General features: G+C 37.7%; 1 protein-coding gene and 1 long non-coding RNA gene across 3 annotated transcripts in view; both read left to right on the forward strand.

The window, feature by feature from the left end:
- The window catches only part of TIMMDC1 (translocase of inner mitochondrial membrane domain containing 1), a 25165-nt gene continuing 4435 nt past the window's right edge, over positions 1 to 20730 (forward strand). The window contains exons 1-5 of one of the 2 annotated variants that reach the window (XM_082394990.1): positions 1 to 460; positions 2873 to 3038; positions 5647 to 5735; positions 6169 to 6236; positions 17701 to 17779. In XM_082394990.1, the coding sequence (XP_082251116.1) occupies positions 267 to 460; positions 2873 to 3038; positions 5647 to 5735; positions 6169 to 6236; positions 17701 to 17779 (596 nt within the window). In that variant the 5' untranslated portion in view covers positions 1 to 266. Of the gene's footprint in view, positions 502 to 2872; positions 3039 to 5646; positions 5736 to 6168; positions 6237 to 17700; positions 17780 to 20730 lie in introns of both variants that reach the window. The other variant, XM_082394991.1, reaches the window with a different exon arrangement.
- LOC309630150 lies at positions 6243 to 16895 on the forward strand. Its single transcript, XR_014245456.1, has 2 exons — positions 6243 to 16284; positions 16658 to 16895. It is a non-coding gene; the product is annotated as an uncharacterized lncRNA (long non-coding RNA).

The raw sequence follows: 20730 nt of genomic DNA on the forward strand, positions 1-20730 counted from the left end.
TTGCTCCTCTTTTGGCTTTTGCCCTCGTTGGGGCGGGACTTCCTGTCTCGTGTGTCGAAGGTCCTCCAAAGTGAGGTCCGGCACTGAAGGGAAGTCTGTCAAGCGGTGTGGCGGCGGGTACGGCCGCGAATTAGCTCAGGCCTAGTGTACGGGTACTCGTCCACTCCTTCTTGCAGTTATCCTCTTTCTTCTCCCACGGCGCCTCCGGGAGGCCTTGGCTCCCTGAGCGCCCAAGCGAGTGTCTGTCGGCAGGTTCGCAGAGGGCCATGGAGGTGCGGCCGCCGGCGCCCCGGAGCTTCCTCTGCAGGGCGCTGAGTCCTTTCCCTCGGGTCTTTGCTGCCGAAGCTGTGGCCGCCGATCCCAAGGCTCTTGTGGAAGACCAGAAGCTGCCTTCCCACGTCCCAGAACCCCAATACCCGGAATCCGGATGGGACCGCCTCCGAGAGCTGTTTGTCAAAGAGTAAAAGTGCCTACTGTCTGTGGGGAGGGGCTGCGAAGGAGGTGACCTGCTGCCTGGGTCATCTAGGGCGAAGGACCCCAGGGTGGTGGGATTTATTTTTACGGGACTTAGGGTTCTAATATTTGTATTCCAAGTTTGTATCCTAACATTGCCGTTTGGTAGTTCTGTTGATTGACAGACCGGTTTTCAGGTGGTAAGGGTGAGACTAACTGAAAGTCAGAGCTTTTAGGAGTTTTAGGGACTATAGTTTTAGCGTAATCCCCCGATTTTACAGATTAGAAGAATTGAACCAAGCTACTTAGTGATCCTAGAACCAACATCTGCAGGACTCCACTCCAGTATTCTTTTTCATGTTTCACTTGATCCCAAATTTTCATGAACAGCAGCCCTCCTCCTCGCCATAAAAGTGGAGGTTGGAGAGATAACAGAGAGTTGTAAAATTTTTATTCTGCCAATAAGGAATATATAAAAAATAGTAACAACTGTTATCAGTTTATAAAAGAAAAGATATTAGCTGGATTCACAAATAAGGATGTTTCACAATAAAGAATAAATAAGCCTTTGAACTAACTTTAATGGAAACCTCAGGATAATTAGTTAATTTCATCATTTTTTAAAAAATTCATCACTTACTGGTGAAAAGTTAGTCCTCTCATGAAGTACTTTACCATATACTACACTGTGTTATCAAGTGGATAAATTAACATTTAAGTTTTATTATGTTGCTGAGGTAGGGCAGGGGAGCTGGTGGAATTGTATTTAATTACTTTATTTAGTTTCATCATCTCATTTTAAAGATACCGAGGCCGCCCTTCTCATTGGTCGTTCCAAAATTTGAGATACCTGTGAACGATCCTGTGTAGTACACAACAGGAAAGTGTTGTTTTGATCAGCTTTATAAACAACAGAATGATGAGCTGAAAGAGATTTGGAAGATAATTTAGTGTGACTTTCATTCTCCCTTCCATGTCATGGGTGAGGAAACCTAGGTTCAGAGCGGTTGTGTTCTGGCTGCAGGTCACTTAGCAGTGGATGACAGAACCAGAACCACAACCCCATTGCTGTTACTTATAGGCCAGGTCCTGTGCCTTGTTTGTTCACCGTTCATTAGCTCTTAGGGCCAATCATGTAACTTCTTAGAGCGTCTATCGATAAAATGAAGAAAAATATCACCTATGTCATGGAATTTTTCAGAGGATGAGAAAGAGGAAAGCATATGCATTTCCTGGCTTGTTAAATCTTAAGCTCTTTTACATTTACTCTTTTCTGAGTTCTACCAGTTTTTATGTAAATGTTTTTGGTCCTTATTCATTATAAAAGATAAAATATAAAGTTCAGCTTATAGCAGTTTTTCCTCTTGAAAGAGGAATTAGTTTCCTAAGAGATTTTATTTAGGTTTCTCTCTTGTATATGCAGGAACTATAAAAACTTACTGATTCTGATTTCAACAATGTAGTGGTTGTTATTGGCAATTAGAATTAAACACTTGTACAGCCTCTGAAGAAAGCAAGTTAGTAATGTAAAAAATTAACATTTAGTAGTTTACTTATGTACGAGGGCCATTATTTATAGTAACTGAACACTTACAAACTTACACTTACAAACTTAGCTATTTCTTAGAGCAATTTCCAGAGGACATCTTGGAAGCTCCAGTATGGGTTCTGGTTTCTTATGCTTTTGAGAGTAATAGATTGGATGAAATGGTAGTTTTTCCCTGTTATTTTAGATTTGTCTGTGTTGCCCACTGCATAGTGAGCTTTCTTATTCAATGGTCTTTAATAGTACAGGCCCATCTGAGCCATAAAAATTAAATACTCAGAAAGATAAAGTTTTGGTTTTTTTTTTTTACATCTAGGAATTCATTCTGGCCTATGTTGTCCTAAAATCTCATAAGCTTGTGTAATTTCCAAAAGTTATCTAAAAATTCAAAAAGGGAAATATTGATCTGTACATCCAGTTCACAAATTCTTTCTGTTTACAGGGATATAGTAGAGCTGTAATAGTCATCAAATAAAATAACCTTAAAAAAAAACCTTTTTATTGGAGTATAGTATGCACCTAGAAAAATGTACATAAGTATACCAGTCAGTGACTTTTCACAAACCAAACGTAGCTGTGTATGCAGCCCCAAGACTGTTAACAGCATCCCAGAATCTCCCCCTGGTGCCCCTTCCCTGTCACTGCCTTCCCAAGAATAACCACTAGCTTAATTTCTGAAAACAGAGATTAGTTTTGGCTGAGATTTGAGCTACTTGTAATATAATTATTTAATTCATCAGAAGATTTAACTGGTTCTGCCCATCATGAAAAGTAGCCCTTTTAGCATTTAGGATAATTCTGATCATACTGTCTTTTGAAGAGAGCAGTGTGCATAAACTAATCCCAAACAACACTGTCTTTTTGATGTTTTAGTGAACAGCAGAGAACGTCAAAAGAACTTCAGGATATTTACAAGGCGGCAATTTCAGCAGGCATCATTGGCTGGGCATATGGGGGTATACCAGCTTTTATTCATGCTAAACAGCACTATATTGAGCAGAGCCAAGCAGAAATTTACCACAACCAGCTTGATGCAGTGGTATGTACTGGTGTTCTAATAGTATTTGAGGGCACGCCAGTTTAGCTGTTCCTTTTACACTTAGTCATCTAGTTAGGTGGTAGGGTTGAGAAGGTTCAGGAAACAAAGTCTGTACTTGACAACAATGGAAGTACTAATGCTAAAGTGCATACACAAGCCTCCTCAGACCACTTTTCTTATCTTCAGAACTGATCACCACTTGTTTTTTGAGGGGTTTTTTTTGAAATTGTGTCAGACTTAGAAGTTGCAAAAGTAGTACCAGTGTCCCACAGTATCCAAGGGGGATTGGGATCCAAGGACTCCTGCGGATACCAAAACCTGAAAATGCTCAAGTCTTTTGTATAAAAAGGCACAGTACCATAGACCCCCCATATTCATGATTCCACATCCTCAGGTTCCAAATCTGAGGATACAGAGGGCTGACTATACAAAGAATTCCTGTATACCTTTCAATCAGATTCTCCAAATGTTAAAATTTTACGACATTTGCTTTCTTATTCTCTCTCTGTATAAGGCATACTATTATATTGTTGTGAACTGCTTGGGAGTAAATTATAGACACAATGAGTGCTTCAGCATGCATTTCCTAAAAACAAAGACATTTTCTTACATAACCACAATATTATTATGCAGAGCAAGACATTAACACTTACAGAGTACTGTTATCTTACCTATGAACTTTATGTAAATTTTGCTAGTTGTCCCACTAATATAATTTATTTTAAAAGTAAACAATTCATTAAAAAATTTTTTTTCTGGTCCGGGATCTAGTACTGGATCAGGTGTTGCATTTGCCTGTCATGCCTCTCTATAGTCAGTCTCCTTTAATCTGGAACAATTTTTCTGTTGTTCTTTGACTTTCATGACTTCGGTATTTTTTAAGACCATGGTCCATTTATTTTATAGAATGTCCCTCAGCTTGGATGTTTGATGTTTTCTTGTGATTAGATTTCACTTATGTGTTTTCGCAGGAATACCCTAGAACTGATGTTGTATTCCTCAGTAAGTAAGGATAAGAAGCACAAGATATCTATTTGTCCCTCAACTGGTTATGCTTACTTTAGTCACTTGGTTAAGATGGTCCCTGCCAGGTTTATCCGCTGTAAAATTACTGTTTTTTTCTCTTTGTAATTAATAAGTGTCTTATGAATACTTATTAGCTACTTTGAGACTATGCCAGCATCCTATTTTTCATCAAATTTCTAGCCTCTAGTTTTAGTATTCAATGCTGATTTTTGCCTAAAGCAGTTATTACTGTGGTGGTTGCCAAATGGCCATTTTCTAATTCCATCATTCCATTTATATTTATTGGTTAGTATTCTACTGTAAGGAAGAGCTTTCACTTTCCCTCTATTTATTTATTTGTCTATTTATAATTTATTTATTCAGTGTGGGCTCATGGATTCTTATTTTATTCTGTAGTTTTATAATCCATTATCATCATTTATTTTGATACTCAAATTGGCCTGGATTTGGACCATTGGAGCACCTTAACGCTAGCTCCTGTGTCCTTTTGATATGTCCCCATTACTCTTTGAGCACGCCTTTACTTTCTAAAAGGCACAGCAGGGTGTTTCTGGTCCATCTTTTACTTTTTAAGCACCAGCCCTGGCATAAGCCCATTTCACCAAGGAGCTATAGTTTCTTTGAAAATGGTATTTAAAAACCAAGTTCTAGTGCTAGGTATGCTCACTGCTACTGAGGTATCATGGCTTCTAGGCTCTAGGCAGAGTTAGGAAATGTGTATGTGTATGTATGTGTGTGTGACTTATATACACATTCATGCACATTTCTATATCTATTTCTATATTTATCTACCCATTTATTAAAACCCATGAGTTTGCACTGATATACCTTTCAGAGAGGTTTTGACTTGCCCAATATCATATAGTAGTTAAGAGTACACTTAGGGATTCTGTCACATTCTTTAAAAATCTTGGCTTCACCCTCATGATATTATGCCAGACTTGCTTCATTGTGGTCTAGTGAAAATGAGTTGTGGAAACAGACAACCTAACTTCCAGTTCTGACTTTATTCCTTATTGGCTGAGAAAAACTTCCTCTCTATGTTTTAGTTAAAACTAAAACATCTGCTTGAAGAAAATGTAAAGATTAAATGAGGTAATATGTTAACAATTTTTACATAGAAGGTGGTCAGTAAAGATTAAGTTTTTTTTTTCTTCCTTTCCTCCTTTCCTGCACATCTGTATTACTTTAATCCTTACCCTTTACAGTTTACTCTGTGCTGCTTCTTTATTTTGTGTTTTTCTTTTCCCCACAATTTCTTGAAAAAAAGTATGTCTAATACTGATTTTAGGTCTGTCATAGTGTTTGTTATATAGATTCTTAGTTGCTACTTAATTGATGGATTACTTGTTTGACACTGCATCTCTTAGTTCCTTTTACACCTCCTGATAGAATACGATGTACATGGCATTTTCACTTAAGTTTCAGTACTTAAAGAATGATATTTCTAGACATTTTCCTATTGTTTCTATGTGTTTAGGTCTCCCTACTTAATGCCTAGCTGACATTCCTCCACCACATTTTTAAAGTAGGGAAAGTGTCAAGGTGTCTCAGAACCTCACAGCCTCTTTATTAACTTTAGCAATCTGCACATCGTGCTGCCACACGAGGCTTCATCCGGTACGGCTGGCGCTGGAGTTGGAGAACGGCCATGTTTGTAACTATATTCAAGTAAGTTCTCTGAATTGTGATGAACGGTCTTGGGTATTCTTTTAGGAGCACATATTTTGAGCAGTGGAATTATAAAATTTGAACGCCCATATAAAAGTGATTCATGATACCTTTTTCTTAAGAACTGTTATCTATTTACCTAAAAGATTGGTTCAGTTGTACTTTTGTATGCATGGATGAAGGTCTGCCAGCTAATATCAAAATAGATGCAGGGTTGCTAAGTCAGAGGAATTCTGCAGAACTCTTCTTTACGTTCTGTTGCTTATTGGCATATTAGCAATCTGAAACACACTGAAGGAGCCTAGACTAGCACCAGGGATTGACATAGTAGGCTCTTCTAAACTAATACGTATCACTTTAGTGAAAGTTACAGTCAAGAAGGTAAATGAGATATGCTTTAAATTATGTTTTCCTCCTCCTCCCTTCTTCTCAGTACAGTGAACACTGGTCTAAATGTGTACCGAAATAAAAATGCCCTAAGCCATTTTGTCATTGCAGGAGGTAAGACATTTTTGTTTTGTTTACATTTTTCAATCTCAAATATGGTTTAGGAAATATGTAAGGACTTATAAGTCATGGCTACTGAATTCTTTGGTTGGCTTCTCATCACATCTCATTCAACATTCATGCAAAATGTATGGAAAACGTTGTGCTTGGTCCTTGGTGTACTTGTTGAACAAAACAGATAAGGTCTTTGCCTTCAGTGAGTTTTATCATCTAATGTGGATGGGAAAAAACACGTTGCTAAGATAGAAAGTAACAAATAGGTGGGGCAGGGGGATCTAATGTGGACAGGGTGATCGAGAAGACCTTTCTTCTTTTTTTTTTTTAAACATCTTTATTGGAGTATAATTGCTTTACAATGGTGTGTTAGTTCTGCTGTATAACAAAATGAATCAGCTATACATATACATACATCCCCATATCTCCTCCCTCTTGCGTCTCCCTCCCACCCTCCCTATCCCACCCCTCTAGGTGGCCACAAAGCACCGAGCTGATCTCCCTGTGCTATGCAGCTGCTTCCCACTAGCTAGCTATTTTACATTTGATAGTGTATATATGTCCATGCCACTGTCTCACTTCATCCCAGCTTACCCTTCCCCTCCCAGTGTCCTCAAGTCCATTCTCTATGTCTGTGTCTTTATTCCTGTCCTGCCCCTAGGTTCTTCAGAACCTTTTTTTTTTTTTTAGATTCCATACATATGTGTTAGCATATGGTATTTGTTTTTCTCTTTCTGATTTACTTCACTCTGTATGATAGTCTCTGGGTCCATCCACCTCACTACAAATAACTCAATTTAGTTTCTTTTTATGGCTGAGTAATATTCCATTGTATATATGTGCCACATCTTCTTTATCCATTCATCTGTCGATGGACACTTAGGTTGCTTTCATGTCCTGGCTATTGTAAATAGAGCTGCAATGAACATTGTGGTATATGACTCTTTTTGAATTATGGTTTTCTCAGGGTATATGCCCAGTAGTGGGATTGCTGGGTCGTATGGTTGTTCTATTTTCAGTTTTTTAAGGAACCTCCATACTATTCTCAATAGTAGCTGTATCAATTTACATTCCCACCAACAGTGCAAGAGGGGTCCCTTTTTCTCCACACCCTCTCCAGCATTTATTGTTTGTAGATTTTTTGATGATGGCCGTTCTGACCAGTGTGAGGTGATACCTCATTGTAGTTTTGATTTGCATTTCTCTAATGATTAGTGATGTTGAGCATCCTTTCATGTGTTTGTTGGCAATCTGTATATCTTCTTTGGAGAGATGTCTATTTAGGTCTCTGCCCATTTTTGGATTGGGTTGTTTGTTTTTTTGATATTGAGCTGCATGAGCTGCTTGTATATTTTGGAGATTAATCCTTTGTCCAATGATTCATTTGCAAATATTTTCTCCCATTCTGAGGGTTGTCTTTTCGTCTTGTTTTTGGTTTCCTTTGCTGTGCAAAAGCTTTTAAGTTTCATTAGGTCCTATTTGTTTATTTTTGTTTTTATTTCCATTTCTCTAGGAGGTAGGTCAAAAAGGATCTTGCTGTGATTTATGTCATGGAGTGTTCTGCCTATGTTTTCCCCAAAGAGTTTGATAGTGTCTGGCCTTACATTTAGGTCTTTAATCCATTTTGAGTTTATTTTTGTGTATGGTGTTAGGGAGTGTTCTAATTTCATTCTTTTACATGTAGCTGTCCAGTTTCCCCAGCACCACTTATTGAAGAGGCTGTCTTATCTCCACTGTATATTCTTGCCTCCTTTATCAAAGATAAGGTGACTCTATGTGTGTGAGTTTATCTCTGGGCTTTCTATCCTGTTCCATTTATCTATATTTCTGTTTTTGTGCCAGTACCACACTGGAGAAGACCTTTCTAAGGAGGTGACATTTAAGCTGATACCTGAAGAATGGGAAGGAGCAAGGCTTGCAACGAAGAGTAGCCTAGGCAGGGAGAACGTCAAGGGTGAAGGCTCTAAGGTTTCTCAAATGCAGTATGATATGACTGGAACATAGTGAATAAGGGAAAGAATGGCTTGAGATGAGATTGGTAAGGTGAAGTATAAAGGAGCCAGATTTTTCATGGTAAGAGATTGGATTTTATTTTAAAGCTCTCTGCCTCTGGTAGATAATGCCCTCTTTAAAATGAATGTTTCAAAAAAAAAAGAAGTGTTGAACATTTTCGTTACATTTCCAGTACAAATCCAGTACATTTCCAGAAATGTAAATGAAGTTTACTGCATATACATGCAAACACTCACTAATTCATGTACATTCTCTCACATACAAAAACATACATATACTGCACATAACAGTTTTTTACTTTTTATTTGGAAATAACTTCAAGCTTATGGAAAGTTGCAAAAGTAAAATACAAGGGACACCATGAGCAATACCCTTTAGTACTGATATTAGTTATTAACATTTTTTTTAACTCCACCCCCACCCCCCCACCCCCCCACCCCCCCACCCAGCTGCATGGCTTGCAGGATCTTAGTTCCCCGATCAGGGAATGAACCTGGATCCTCGGCAGTGAAAGCACAGAGTCCTAACCACTGGACCACCAGGGAATTCCCAGTTATTGTTAACATTTTAGCCCATTTGCTTTATCACTTGTGCTCTCTTTTATTTTGGGTGCACTCTTTCTTTCTCTATGTATACACACACAGGCAAACGCACATATACGTAATTTGAGCTTAACATTTTAATGAAAACATTTAAAAATATAAAACTAGAAATAGGCATTAATAGCATTGTAGCAGCTAGAACTTGCCCTGTTTTAACTTGTGAACATTTTTACATGGATATTCTGTAGGCTCAAGTGCCTATATCCGAACCAAACTCTTGTCTTTCTGCCCCTACTTGCAAATTTACTCCTGTTACATGTTCTCTGTCATCTGTTAAATTCCAAAACTGGAAATCAGTTAATGATGTGGTTCTGCCCTTTATTTCCCCTTTCCAGACTTCTAGTTCTATCAGTCTTTTTTTTTTATAAAAAATTTATTTATTTTATTTATTTATTTTTGGCTGTGTTGGGTCTACGTTGCTGTGCGCGGGCTTTCTCTAGTTGCAGTGAGCGGGCTTCATTGCAGTGGCTTCTCTTGTTGAGCGTGGGTTCTAGGTGTGTGGGCGTCTGTAGTTGTGGCACGTGAGCTCAATAGTTGTGGCTCGCAGGCTCTAGAGCACAGGCTCAGTAGTTGTGGCACACGGGCTTAGTTTCTCCCCGTCATGTGGGATCTTCCCAGACCAGGGATTGAACCTGTGTCCCCTGCATTGGCAGGCTGATTCTTAACCACTGTGCCACCAGGGAAGCCCTAGTTCTATCGGTCTTATTCCTTAAATATATATGGACTCTCACCTGCTCTTTGTTCCCACTGCTACTACAGGTCTTCCCTGTTTCTAATCTTGGTTTGCTTCACCTCTACTGTTATCTGACTTTTTTGAAATATGAATAAGATTTTAACACTTTTCTGCTTCAGATTCTTCCATTGTTTCCCATCACTCTAGTGTCAATTCTTGACCTGACCTCCATGCACCACTCTTGCCCAAAACTTATAATCTACTTGGATTTCTCAAACCCAGCATATTCTTGCTTTACAAGAATTCTTGCTTGAATCCACCTTCCAACTCCCACAACTAATTTCATTCAGCTCTATACTTAACCTGTCTTTCAAGTTTCACTTCATCTGTCAGCTTCAGCTTCCCTAGAGGGTTCTCCTAGCTCACATTTTCCTATCTTAGGTACCTTTCCCCTGTGTTCTCACAGTTCACTGTAAACAGTTCTATCAAAACATTTATAACACTATGTTGTAGCTGTTTACTTGTTTTGCTTCCCTACTAGACGACTTACTTGAATTCAGAGAAAGTGTTTGCCTTTTATTTCACAATTGTTTAACATATAGCAGGGTAGAATAAAGGTTTCTTGATTGAATGTAAATATTAGTAAAATAAAAATAGAAAAATATATCTGATACAATATATATTTTTATCTCAAACCAGCAACCAACATTAAAATTAATGGTATAGGGCTTCCCTGGTGGCGCAGTGGTTGAGAATCTGCCTGCCAATGCAGGGGACACGGGTTCGAGCCCTGGTCTGGGAAGATCCCACGTGCCGCGGAGCAACTAAGCCCGTGAGCCACAACTACTGAGCCTGCACGTCTGGAGCTTGTGCTCCGCAACAGGAGAGGCCGCGATAGTGAGAGGCCCTCGCACCGCGATGAAGAGTGGCCCCCACTTGCCACAACTAGAGAAAGCCCTCACACAGAAACGAAGACCCAACACAGCCAAAAATAAATAAATAAATTAATTAATTTAAAAAAAATTAATGGTATAACACTAATTTATCCTGAAGTCAGACTCAGGTAAGGATGTCTTCCCTCACCAGTATTATTTGGCATTGGTCTGGACATTCATAAAAGTATATTCAACATCCAGAATGCCTCAGTAAGGAGCTTGGCAAATCCTCTCCCTCAAAAGTAATAATAAAACTGGACAAAATTATCAAAAGCAACCATTTAAAGATTCTGAGAATTGACCAGAGGCACACAACAAATTGAGAAGCATTTATTCAAGAATTTCTACTGAATCTCAGTAAGGACAGTGGGAGTAGTCTGTAGTGTTTCAGCTTGGGGCTGGTTCCACCTCCTAACACCCAGCTCCATGGTGTAGAAGTTCCACCAGGGCAGGGCAGGGCAGGCTGGGAGGAACAACACTTCTGCTGTTTGAGGTGACTGACTTGATATGGAGCAGAGCACAGAAAATTCCATGCCTAAGGGTGTTGCTGAAAACAATAGCAAACAGTTAAGGAAGGACAGCATCACACAGCTAACCTGAGGCTTTGATGTTGTTTGGGGCAAGCAATAGACTGGCAGATGAGGCAGAATCTTACCAGGGATGTCCAGGGAACAAGAAAGCCAAAGAGGACTTTAGTAAGATCTTACTAATCCCCAGAACTCCAGAAAGTTACCTGTATGTGTAAGCACACTCAGGAGAGACTGGTAAGGGCCCTAGCAAACTACTTATCTTTGGTTAATTGTGAGGCCTCATGAACACAGAAAGTAAAAGCCAGAAAGGATTTATAAACTGCCTAAACCTTGAGTGCATTCTTCAAGCCACAGACAGATCCACTGGCAAAAGGTAGCAGGCTTACTGGCTTAAGATGTGTAATCACAACCTCTGACAAATCATTGACTGACTACCAAGCTGGTATGATTCCTAGGAAGCCAAACATAAAAATAAAAACTGAGTAGAGACTTCTGTGGCTGCACTCTACAAAAACAACAACAACAAAAAACAAAGACTCCACAGAATTGGTACAGGCAAATCACTACATAAGCAAAGAACCACAGCCGTGCCCCTGGGTAGGGAGATGTTCCAACTCCAGTGTTGCTATAATTTATTACCTAAAATGCCTGGTTTTCAAAAACAACAAAAATGTCACACACACACACACACACACACACACACACACACACACACACAAAATGTCACACGATATACAAAAACAGGAGACTTAAGAAGAAGCAGTCATTGGGTATGTCTCTGACAGAGGCCATATGTTGGACATAGCAGACAAAAGACTTCAAGCCATTTTAGAAGAATTAAAAGTGTGATGACAATTACTCACCTAGAAAATATCAATAAAGATAGAAATTATTTAAAAAAGAATCAAATGAATATTCTGGAGTTGATAAATACAATAATGGAAATTAAAAATTCACTGGAGAGGAGGCGCTCAACAGCTGATTTGAGAGAGCATAAGAGAATCAGTAATCTTGAAGATCAATATAGATTATCTTTTATCAAGGACAGAATTTTTTAAAATGAAGACAAATGAACAGAGCCTCAGAGATCTATGGGACACAATCAAGAATACTAACCCATGGATAATGAAGAGGAAAGAAAGAAAAGGGAAGAAAAAGTATTTTAGGAAATTATGGCCACAGACTTCCCAAGTTTGATGAAAAACATTAATCTACACATGCAAGAATCTCAACAAACTCCAAGAAGAATAAACATGAACAGATTCACACTTAGACATATAGTAGTTACACTGTTGAAAGATAGAGAAAAATCATGAAAGCAACAAGAAAAAAACAACTCATACTGGAATACCCAATAAAATTAACAGCTGACTTCTCATCAGAACAGTGGAAGCCAGAAGGCAGTAGAATGACTAAGTGCTGAAAGGAATAAACTGTCAATCAGTAATTCTATATCTAGCAAACCATCCTACAAAATTAAAGGCAAAAGACGTTGGCAGATGAACGAAGAGAATTCATTGCTAGCAGACCCGCCTTACAAAAACATTAAAGGAAGTTCTTCAGGCTGAAAGGAAGTGATATCATATGGTAACTTGATTCTACATGAAGAGCATTGATAAAGATAATTATATAAGTAATTCTTGAAGGCAGTATAAATACATATTTTCTTCTCTTAACTGATCTAAAAAAGTTACATAATAATAAAATTGAAGTGTTGGACATATAACATTTAAAGCTATGTGTTATGTTAATAGCACAAAAGAGGAGGAAGGAATGGACTTATATTGAAGCAATGAAATGACACCAAATAGTTACTTGGCTCCACAGGAAGAAATGAAAATTACTAGAAATGGTAAATACATAGGTTAATCTGAAAGAGTTTGTGAATCTGTTGTTTCCACTTTCTTTTCTTAACTGTTTTTATTATTATTTTACACAACCATTTAACCCTATTAAAATACATATGGTTGTGTAAAATAATAACATTGTATTGTTGTTTTTAAACATATATGCATAACATAAATGACAATAATAGCACAAAGAAGGGAGAGGAGTGGAACTGTATTAGAACAATGTTTCTACATTTTACTGGAATTAGTACTGATCTGAAGTAGACTGTGATAAGATGCATAGTATAATCCCTAAAGCAAATAATAAGATAGTAACTTTAAAAAATAGTAACAAGGTCAAAAAGGAATTAGATAATATAGAAAACAAATAGCAAAATGGCAGATCTAAATCTAACCATATCAATAAAAACATTAAAACATGAATGGATTAAACATTCCAATCAGTAGGGATTGTCCAACTGTATTTTAAAAAGGATCCAACTATATGCTGTCTACAAGAGACATATTTTAGGTTTAAAGAAACAAATTAGTTGAACATAAAAAGATGGACAAAGATATACTGTGCAAACAGTAAGAAAAAGAGCTTTAGTGACTATACTAGTATCAGGCAAAATAGACTTTAAGACAAAAGTGCTAGAAGACAAAGAAGGACATTTTATAATGTTAAAAGGAAAAAAAAAAAAAAGGACAATCCACCAAGAAGATACAACATTTAGAAACATACGCATCTAACAACAGAGCTCCAAAATACATGAAGCAAACACTTTGAATTGAGAGGAGAAATAGACAACTCAGTCAGTTGCCGGAGACTTTTACAGTAGCTGGAGACTTTAATACTCCACTTTTAATAATGGATAGAACAACTAGAGGGAAAATCAACAAGGATATAGAAGACTTGAACACTTATCAATCTACATGACACAGTAACATCTCTAGAACACTCTACCCAGCAATAGCAGGATTTTCATTCTTTTCAAGTGCACAGGGGACATTCTCTAAGCTAGACCATATGCAAGGCTATAAAACAAGTCTCAATAAATTTAAAAGGATTGAAATCTCACAAAGTATGTTCTCTGTCCTCAATGGAATTAAACTAAAAAGAAATTGGGGGAAAATCACAAATATTTGGAAATTAAACAACACATTCATAAGTAAACCAAGGAGTAATCACAAGGTAAATTTAAAATATTTTGAGCTGGATGAAAATGAAAGCACATTATATTAAAATTTATGAGGTGCAGGGACTTCCCTGGTGGTCCAGTGGTTAAGACTCCGCACATCCAATGCAGGGGGTGCAGGTTCGATCCCTGGTCAGGGAACTAAGATCTCGCATGCCACAGTGCGGAAAAAAAAAAAAGAAAAAATTATGAAGTGTAGTCAAATTAAAATAAGAAAGATCTCATATGAATAATCTAAGCTTCCACCTTTAAAAACTGGAAAATGAAGAGCAAAATAAACCTAAAGTAAGCAGGCAGAAGGAAATAATAGAATTAGAATGACACTCAATGAAATCAAGAGAAAAATCAATGAAACCAGAAGTTGGTTCTTTGAAAAGAGCAACAAAATAGACAATCCTTTAGCAAGACTGACCAAGGGGAAAAAAAAAGATACAAATTACCAAAATTTGCTCAAGAAGAAATAGAAAATCCCTATAGCCCTATAACAAATTGATAAACTAAATATTTAATTAAAATCTTTTCACAAAGTCCAGGACCAGATGGCTTCCCTGGCTATTAATATTTTCCTAATACCAAAGCCAGATGAAGATAGACAACTAAACTACAGATCACTATCCCTCAAGAGTATATACACAAAAATCCTTAACAAAATATTAGTAACCAAATCCAGCAACGAATAAAGATTATAACCATGACCAAGTGGAACTTATTTAAGGAATTAAAGTTTAGTTTGAAAACGCATTTGACAAAAGTCCAACATTCATGATAAAAACAAACTAGGATTAAAAGGGACCTTCTTTAACTTGATAAAGATTATCTATGAACAACAGCTAACATCATATTTAATGGTGAAAGACTGAATGATTTCCTTAAGATTGAGAACAAGACAAGTAGATGAATACACTTGTATTTAGCATTATACTGGAGACTTTAGCCAGTGCATTCAGGCAAGAAAAAGAAAGAAAAAAATCCAGATTGAAAAAGACTGTTCACAGAAATATGGTCTTGTGTAACAAAGAGTGTGACTCCATTTTTTATGTTTGGCTTCTGGCAGTTTCTAAACCCCACCACTCGTCCTCCACCACCCCCCTTTTTTAATAAATTTATTTATTTATTTATTTATTTATTTATTTTTGGCTGCGTTGAGTCTTCATTGCTGCACGCGGGCCTTCTCTAGTTGTGGCAAGCAGGGGCTACTCTTCATTGCAGTGCGTGGACTTCTCATTGTGGCTTCTCTTTTGTGGAGCACGGGCTCTAGGCGTCTGGGGTCAGTAGTTGTGGCTCACGGGCTCCAGAGTGCAGGCTCAGTAGTTGTGGCGCACGGGTTTAGTTGCTCCGAGGCATGTAGGATCTTCCCAGACCAGAGCTCGAAACTGTGTCCCCTGCATTGGCAGGCAGATTCTCAGCCACTGCGCCACGAGGGAAGCCCCTGACCCCCTTTTTAATAAACAGTTTTTTAGAGCAGTTTAGGTTCACAGCAAAATTGGGCAGAAGATAAAAGATTTGCCATATACCTCCTCCCTGCTGCATACACATAGTCTCTCCGGCTATTAACATCCCAGTACATTTGTTACAATTGAAGAACCTAAATTGATACATTATCACCCAAAGTCCTCTTTACCTTAGGGTTCACACTTGGTGTTTTACATTCTATGGGTTTGGGGAAATGTATAATGACATATGTCCACCATTATGGTATCATAAAAAGTATTTTCCCCCCTAAAAATCTGTGCTCTGCCTGTTGATCCCCATGCTCCACCCTCAACCCCTGGCAACCATTGATCTTTTTAACTATCTCCATAGTTTTGCCTTTTCCAAAATGTTGTATAGTTGGAATCATACAATATGTAGCTTTTTCGGATTGGCTTCTTTTACTTAATAATATGCATTTAAGATTCCTCCATGTCTTTTCATGAGTTGATAGCTCATTTCTATTTAGCGCTGAATAAGGTTCTTTTTCTGGATGTACCACAGTTTATTTTTCCATCACCTGTTGAGGACATCTTGGTTGCTTCCATGTTTTGATGATTATGAACACAGTTGCTATAAACACCTGTGTGCAGGTATTTGTAGACAAAAGTTTTCAACTCTTATGTCATTGCTGGATGGTATAGTAAGAGTATGTTAGTTTCATAAGAAACTACCAGTCTTCCAAAGTAACATTACCATTCTGCATTCCCACCAGGAATGAATGCAAGTGTCTATTGCTTCATATCCTCACCAGCATTTGATGTTGTCAGTGTTCCAGAGTTTGGCTATTCTAATAGGTTTTTTTTTTTTTTTTTTTAACTTATTGCCTCACTTTTTTTTTTTTAACTTTTGGGTTTATTTATTTATTTATTTATTTATTTATTTATTTATTTATTTTATGGCTGTGTTGGGTCTTCGCTTCTGTGCGAGGGCTTTCTCCAGTTGCGGCAAGTGGGGGCCACTCCTCATCGCGGTGCACGGGCCTCTCACTATCGCGGCCTCTCCTGCTGCGGAGCACAGGCTCCAGATGCGCAGGCTCAGCAATTGTGGCTCACGGGCCCAGCCGCTCCGCGGCATGCGGGATCCTCCCAGACCAGGGCTCGAACCCGTGTCCCCTGCATCGGCAGGTAGACTCTCAACCACTGCGCCACCAGGGAAGCCCCCTAATAGGTTTTTAAAAAATATTTTGTTTGGATAAGAAGCCTAGAAAAAAAGACCAGATTTTTTGCTGTCTCTGGATAATGGAATTAAAGGTGATTTTTGTTCTTGTTAATTTAAAATTTTAGAAAAGACGGGGACTTCCCTGGCGGTCCAGCAGTTAAGACTCCGCACTTCCAATGTAGGGGGCGTGGGTTTTGATCCCTGGTTGGGGAACTATGATCCCACATGCTGCTCAGCACAGCCAAAATATTAAAAAAAAAAAAAAAAAGTTAAAGAATTGGATAACTGGGTATGCTGGATGCTCTAAATGCATAGTCTATAAAATAATAATAGGGTATTACAAACAACTTCATATCATCATTTGAAATTTTTTTTTTAATTTAGAAAAGTTAAAACAATGAATATGTAGTACTTAAATAAGAATTATAAACCTCAAATGTTAATTTTAAAATTGTTACCACCTGAAGTGTCATTCATCGTGTTGTACGTAGTGAAAGAGGAAAATGAATGGACATCTTGGGTGTACAGTCTTAGTGGGAAGGAAAGAGGACCTATGCCCCGGCCACCAGGTGGCGTTGTAGGCCAACTGCCCACTTGCAGGCCTGCTTGAGAGGTGTAGCGTAGCAGTACAGAAAGGAGAGGCTGGGGGAGGACATGAACTGCAGGGGCTAGTGAAGGTTTTGTTATTTATTTGGGGAAAACTTTCCTTAAAGAAGGAAGAAATGAAAGAGGTGGAAGTGAAGAAATAACAGATTTTTAAGGCGAGGTTGGCAAAAATGAAGCAGAATGAGAAGAGGCTGGGTCCATAGAACCGACTGAGCAATTCTGTTTGTAAAAGGAACGTTTCTTCATTTGAACCTGCAGAGTGGATGAGAAGCTGGCTGTATTGGCATTTTAGATTCAGGAAATCTAGGTTGTGGTGGTATATTTATGTTGGGTTCAAAAAGCTTACTTGGAGATTTATGTCCTTCTTATGGAGGAACATTTTTAAATGGAACTCTGGTGTTTAAAGATGATTTAATATTGCCCTTTGTTTGTTTCTTTTAAAATAGCTATCACTGGAAGTCTTTTTAGAATAAACTTAGGCCTGCATGGCTTGGTAGCTGGTGGCATAATTGGAGCCTTGCTGGGGTAAGTGTTAACATGGTTTGATTCTAAATTAGTATAATTTCATTAATGCCTTCTCTGTTAAAAATTGCAATCATTTCTAAAGAACAAATTTAATACTTAGAGCCTATAAAAGGTCTCTAGTCTTGTATTAGCAGTAGCTTGGACTGTCCAATTCTGATTGTACCCCAGTTGTTAATTTTACTTCTAGTTTTCACCGGATAAAAACTGTTTAAATATCTCTAACACCTGAAACTATTTGAGGTTTGAGCAAAGGTACTTATAAGCAGCAGGAAAAAGGAATAAGAAACAGTTAACAAGCACATTCTATAAAAAAATTTGGGGTTAGGTTTTGTTTGTTTAGTTTAATAAACTTTAAGAATTTTCTTCTCCAACTTTTTACTTTGAAACATTTCAAACCTGTAGAAAACTTGAGTGAATTGAACACTGAACACCCATATAACCCATATAATCCTTTACTTAGATTCACCAGTTGTTAACATTTTTCCATATTTGTTTTCTACCTCTCTGTGTATATGTGGGACATGTGTATATTTCCTTTTCTATTTTTTTTTCTTTTGGTTAAACCATTTGAAGTATTTTAGACCTCATAATTCTTCAGCCCTAAGTACATCAGCATGTATTTCCCAGGATGAAGAACATTCTCCAATGATATCACAATACAATTATCACAATAAATAATTTAGCATTGATTGATTGAATACTGTTTAAGATAGGGTCCATATTCAGAATTCCTCAGTTATTACAATAATGCCATATATATATACTTTTTTTTTTGATTTTTAAAATATATATAATTTTTTAAAATCCAGGATCTAATTGTTACATTTCGTTGTTATGTCTCTTTAGATTCCTTTAAGCTAAAACAGTTCCACTGCCTTTTTTTCGCCCAGAATATGTCTCAATTTTGTTTGATTATCCCCTCATGATTAGATTTAGGTTTAATATTTTCACCAAGAATACAACATAGGTGAGGTTGTGTCCTTCTCAGTGTATCACATCAAGAGACATATTATGTCACCCATTGTAAGTGATGTTAACTTGGTGTATTAGTTTTCTGTTGCTGTGTAACAAATCACTACAAACTCAGAAGCTTCAGACACCACGCATTTATTATATGGGGTTGGTCAAAAAGTTTGTTTGGGTTTTTCCATAACATCTTACAGAAAAATGCAAATGAACTTTTTGGCCAACCCAATATCACTTTTCTGTAGGTCAGAAGTCTGGGTAGGCTCAGATGGGTTCTCTGCTTAGTATTCAGAAGGCCAAAATCAAAGTGTTGGCCAGGCAGGTTCTTACCTGGAGGCTCTGTGGGAAGAATTTGTTTCTATAAAATTCAGGTTGTTGACAGAACCCTGTGGCTGTAGGCCTGAAGTCCCCGTTTCCTGGCTGGCTGGCTGGCTGGCACCACCTTGTTCCTAGAGACATCCACATTCCTTCTCACGTGCCCCCTCCATGTTCAAACCAGCAACCAGCATGTGGAATCCTTCTCATACTTTTAATCTCTCTGACTTCCATTCTGCCACCAACTGGAAAAAACTCTCTCCTTGCAAAGGGTTCACCCAGATAATCTCTTTTTTGATTAACTCAAATTCAACTGATCAGTAACCTTAAGTACATCTGTAAAATCCATTTTGCCATGTAACAATTTAATCATGGGCATAATATTTCATCATATATTCATAGTTGAGAAATTAGGGCAGGAAATTTTGGGGGGCTATTTTAGAATTCTGCCTACCACATTTGGTATCTACTAAATTTCTCCACTGCAAAGGTATCTTTTTCCCATTGTGCTTAATAAGGAATCTGTGGGGTGAGACTGTGTAAATAGCCCGTTCTCCAGATGTCTTTCTTCTAGTGGTTTCAATGATCCATTGATGATCCCTAATGTAATCAGTTATTGTAAAAGTTGCAAAGTGTTGATTTGCTAGTTCTGTCATTTCTTCTGTTTTTATTAGTTGGCATTTATCTGAATGGAAGAGTTCTTTCTCCCTTACCCTCCCTTTTTCTACCCCACTTTGGGGAGGAAACACTGTAACTTTATGGATTCTTTTTTTTTTAATTAAAAAATTGTTTTAAAATTCAACATATTATAATCTATTGCTGATGTTTTTGTTGTATTGTTAATATACCAGCTTGGTTTGAAGGGAAAAATTGCTGAAATTAGCCGCAAAAATATTTTTTTATTGAGGTAAAAAAAAACACATAACATAAAAATTACCATCTTAACCACTTTTAAGTGTACAGTTCAGTAATGTTAACTGTATCCACATTGTTGTGCAACAGATCTCTAGAACTTTTTCGCCTTGCAAAACTGAAACTCTGTACCCATTAAACACTAATTCTCCCTTCTCCCACCCCACAGCCTCTGGCAACCACCTTTGTACTTTCTGTTTCTGTGATTTTGACTACTCTAGGTGCTTCTTATTAGTGGAATCATATAATATTTGTCCTTTTGTAACTGGCCTGTTTCGCTTAGCATAATGTCCTCAAGGTTTATCCATGTTGCAGCATGTGACAGGATCTTCCTTTTTAGGACTGCATAATATTCCATTGTATATACAGTACCACATTTTCTTTATCCATTCATCATCAATGAACATTTCCACCTAGCAAAAATAATTTCTAAAATGTGGTTACAACTTAAGTTGTAACCAGAAGGAATTTAAGTTGTGTCAGAGTCAAAAACTTCTCTTTGAAAACATGAACCAAACCCTCTTCATTACTGTAATAATTATTATCTAAATCAGTTTCTCAATGGATAACTGTTGGCATTCTGGGCGAGACAGTTGTGCCAGACTCTTGAATTTTAGGATGTTTTGGCGGCTTCAGCCCCAAAAGCCAGTAGCATCCTTCCCTCAATACCCTCCACATTTCTTGTCCCTTAAGGGGCTCTGGCACCATTCCTGGTATTAATTTCATTTCTGAGAAACCTTCAGTATAAAGCTATTTAC

This window comes from Balaenoptera borealis (genome assembly GCF_965194805.1).
Source record: "Balaenoptera borealis genome assembly, chromosome: 5".
Lineage (NCBI taxonomy): Eukaryota > Metazoa > Chordata > Mammalia > Artiodactyla > Balaenopteridae > Balaenoptera > Balaenoptera borealis.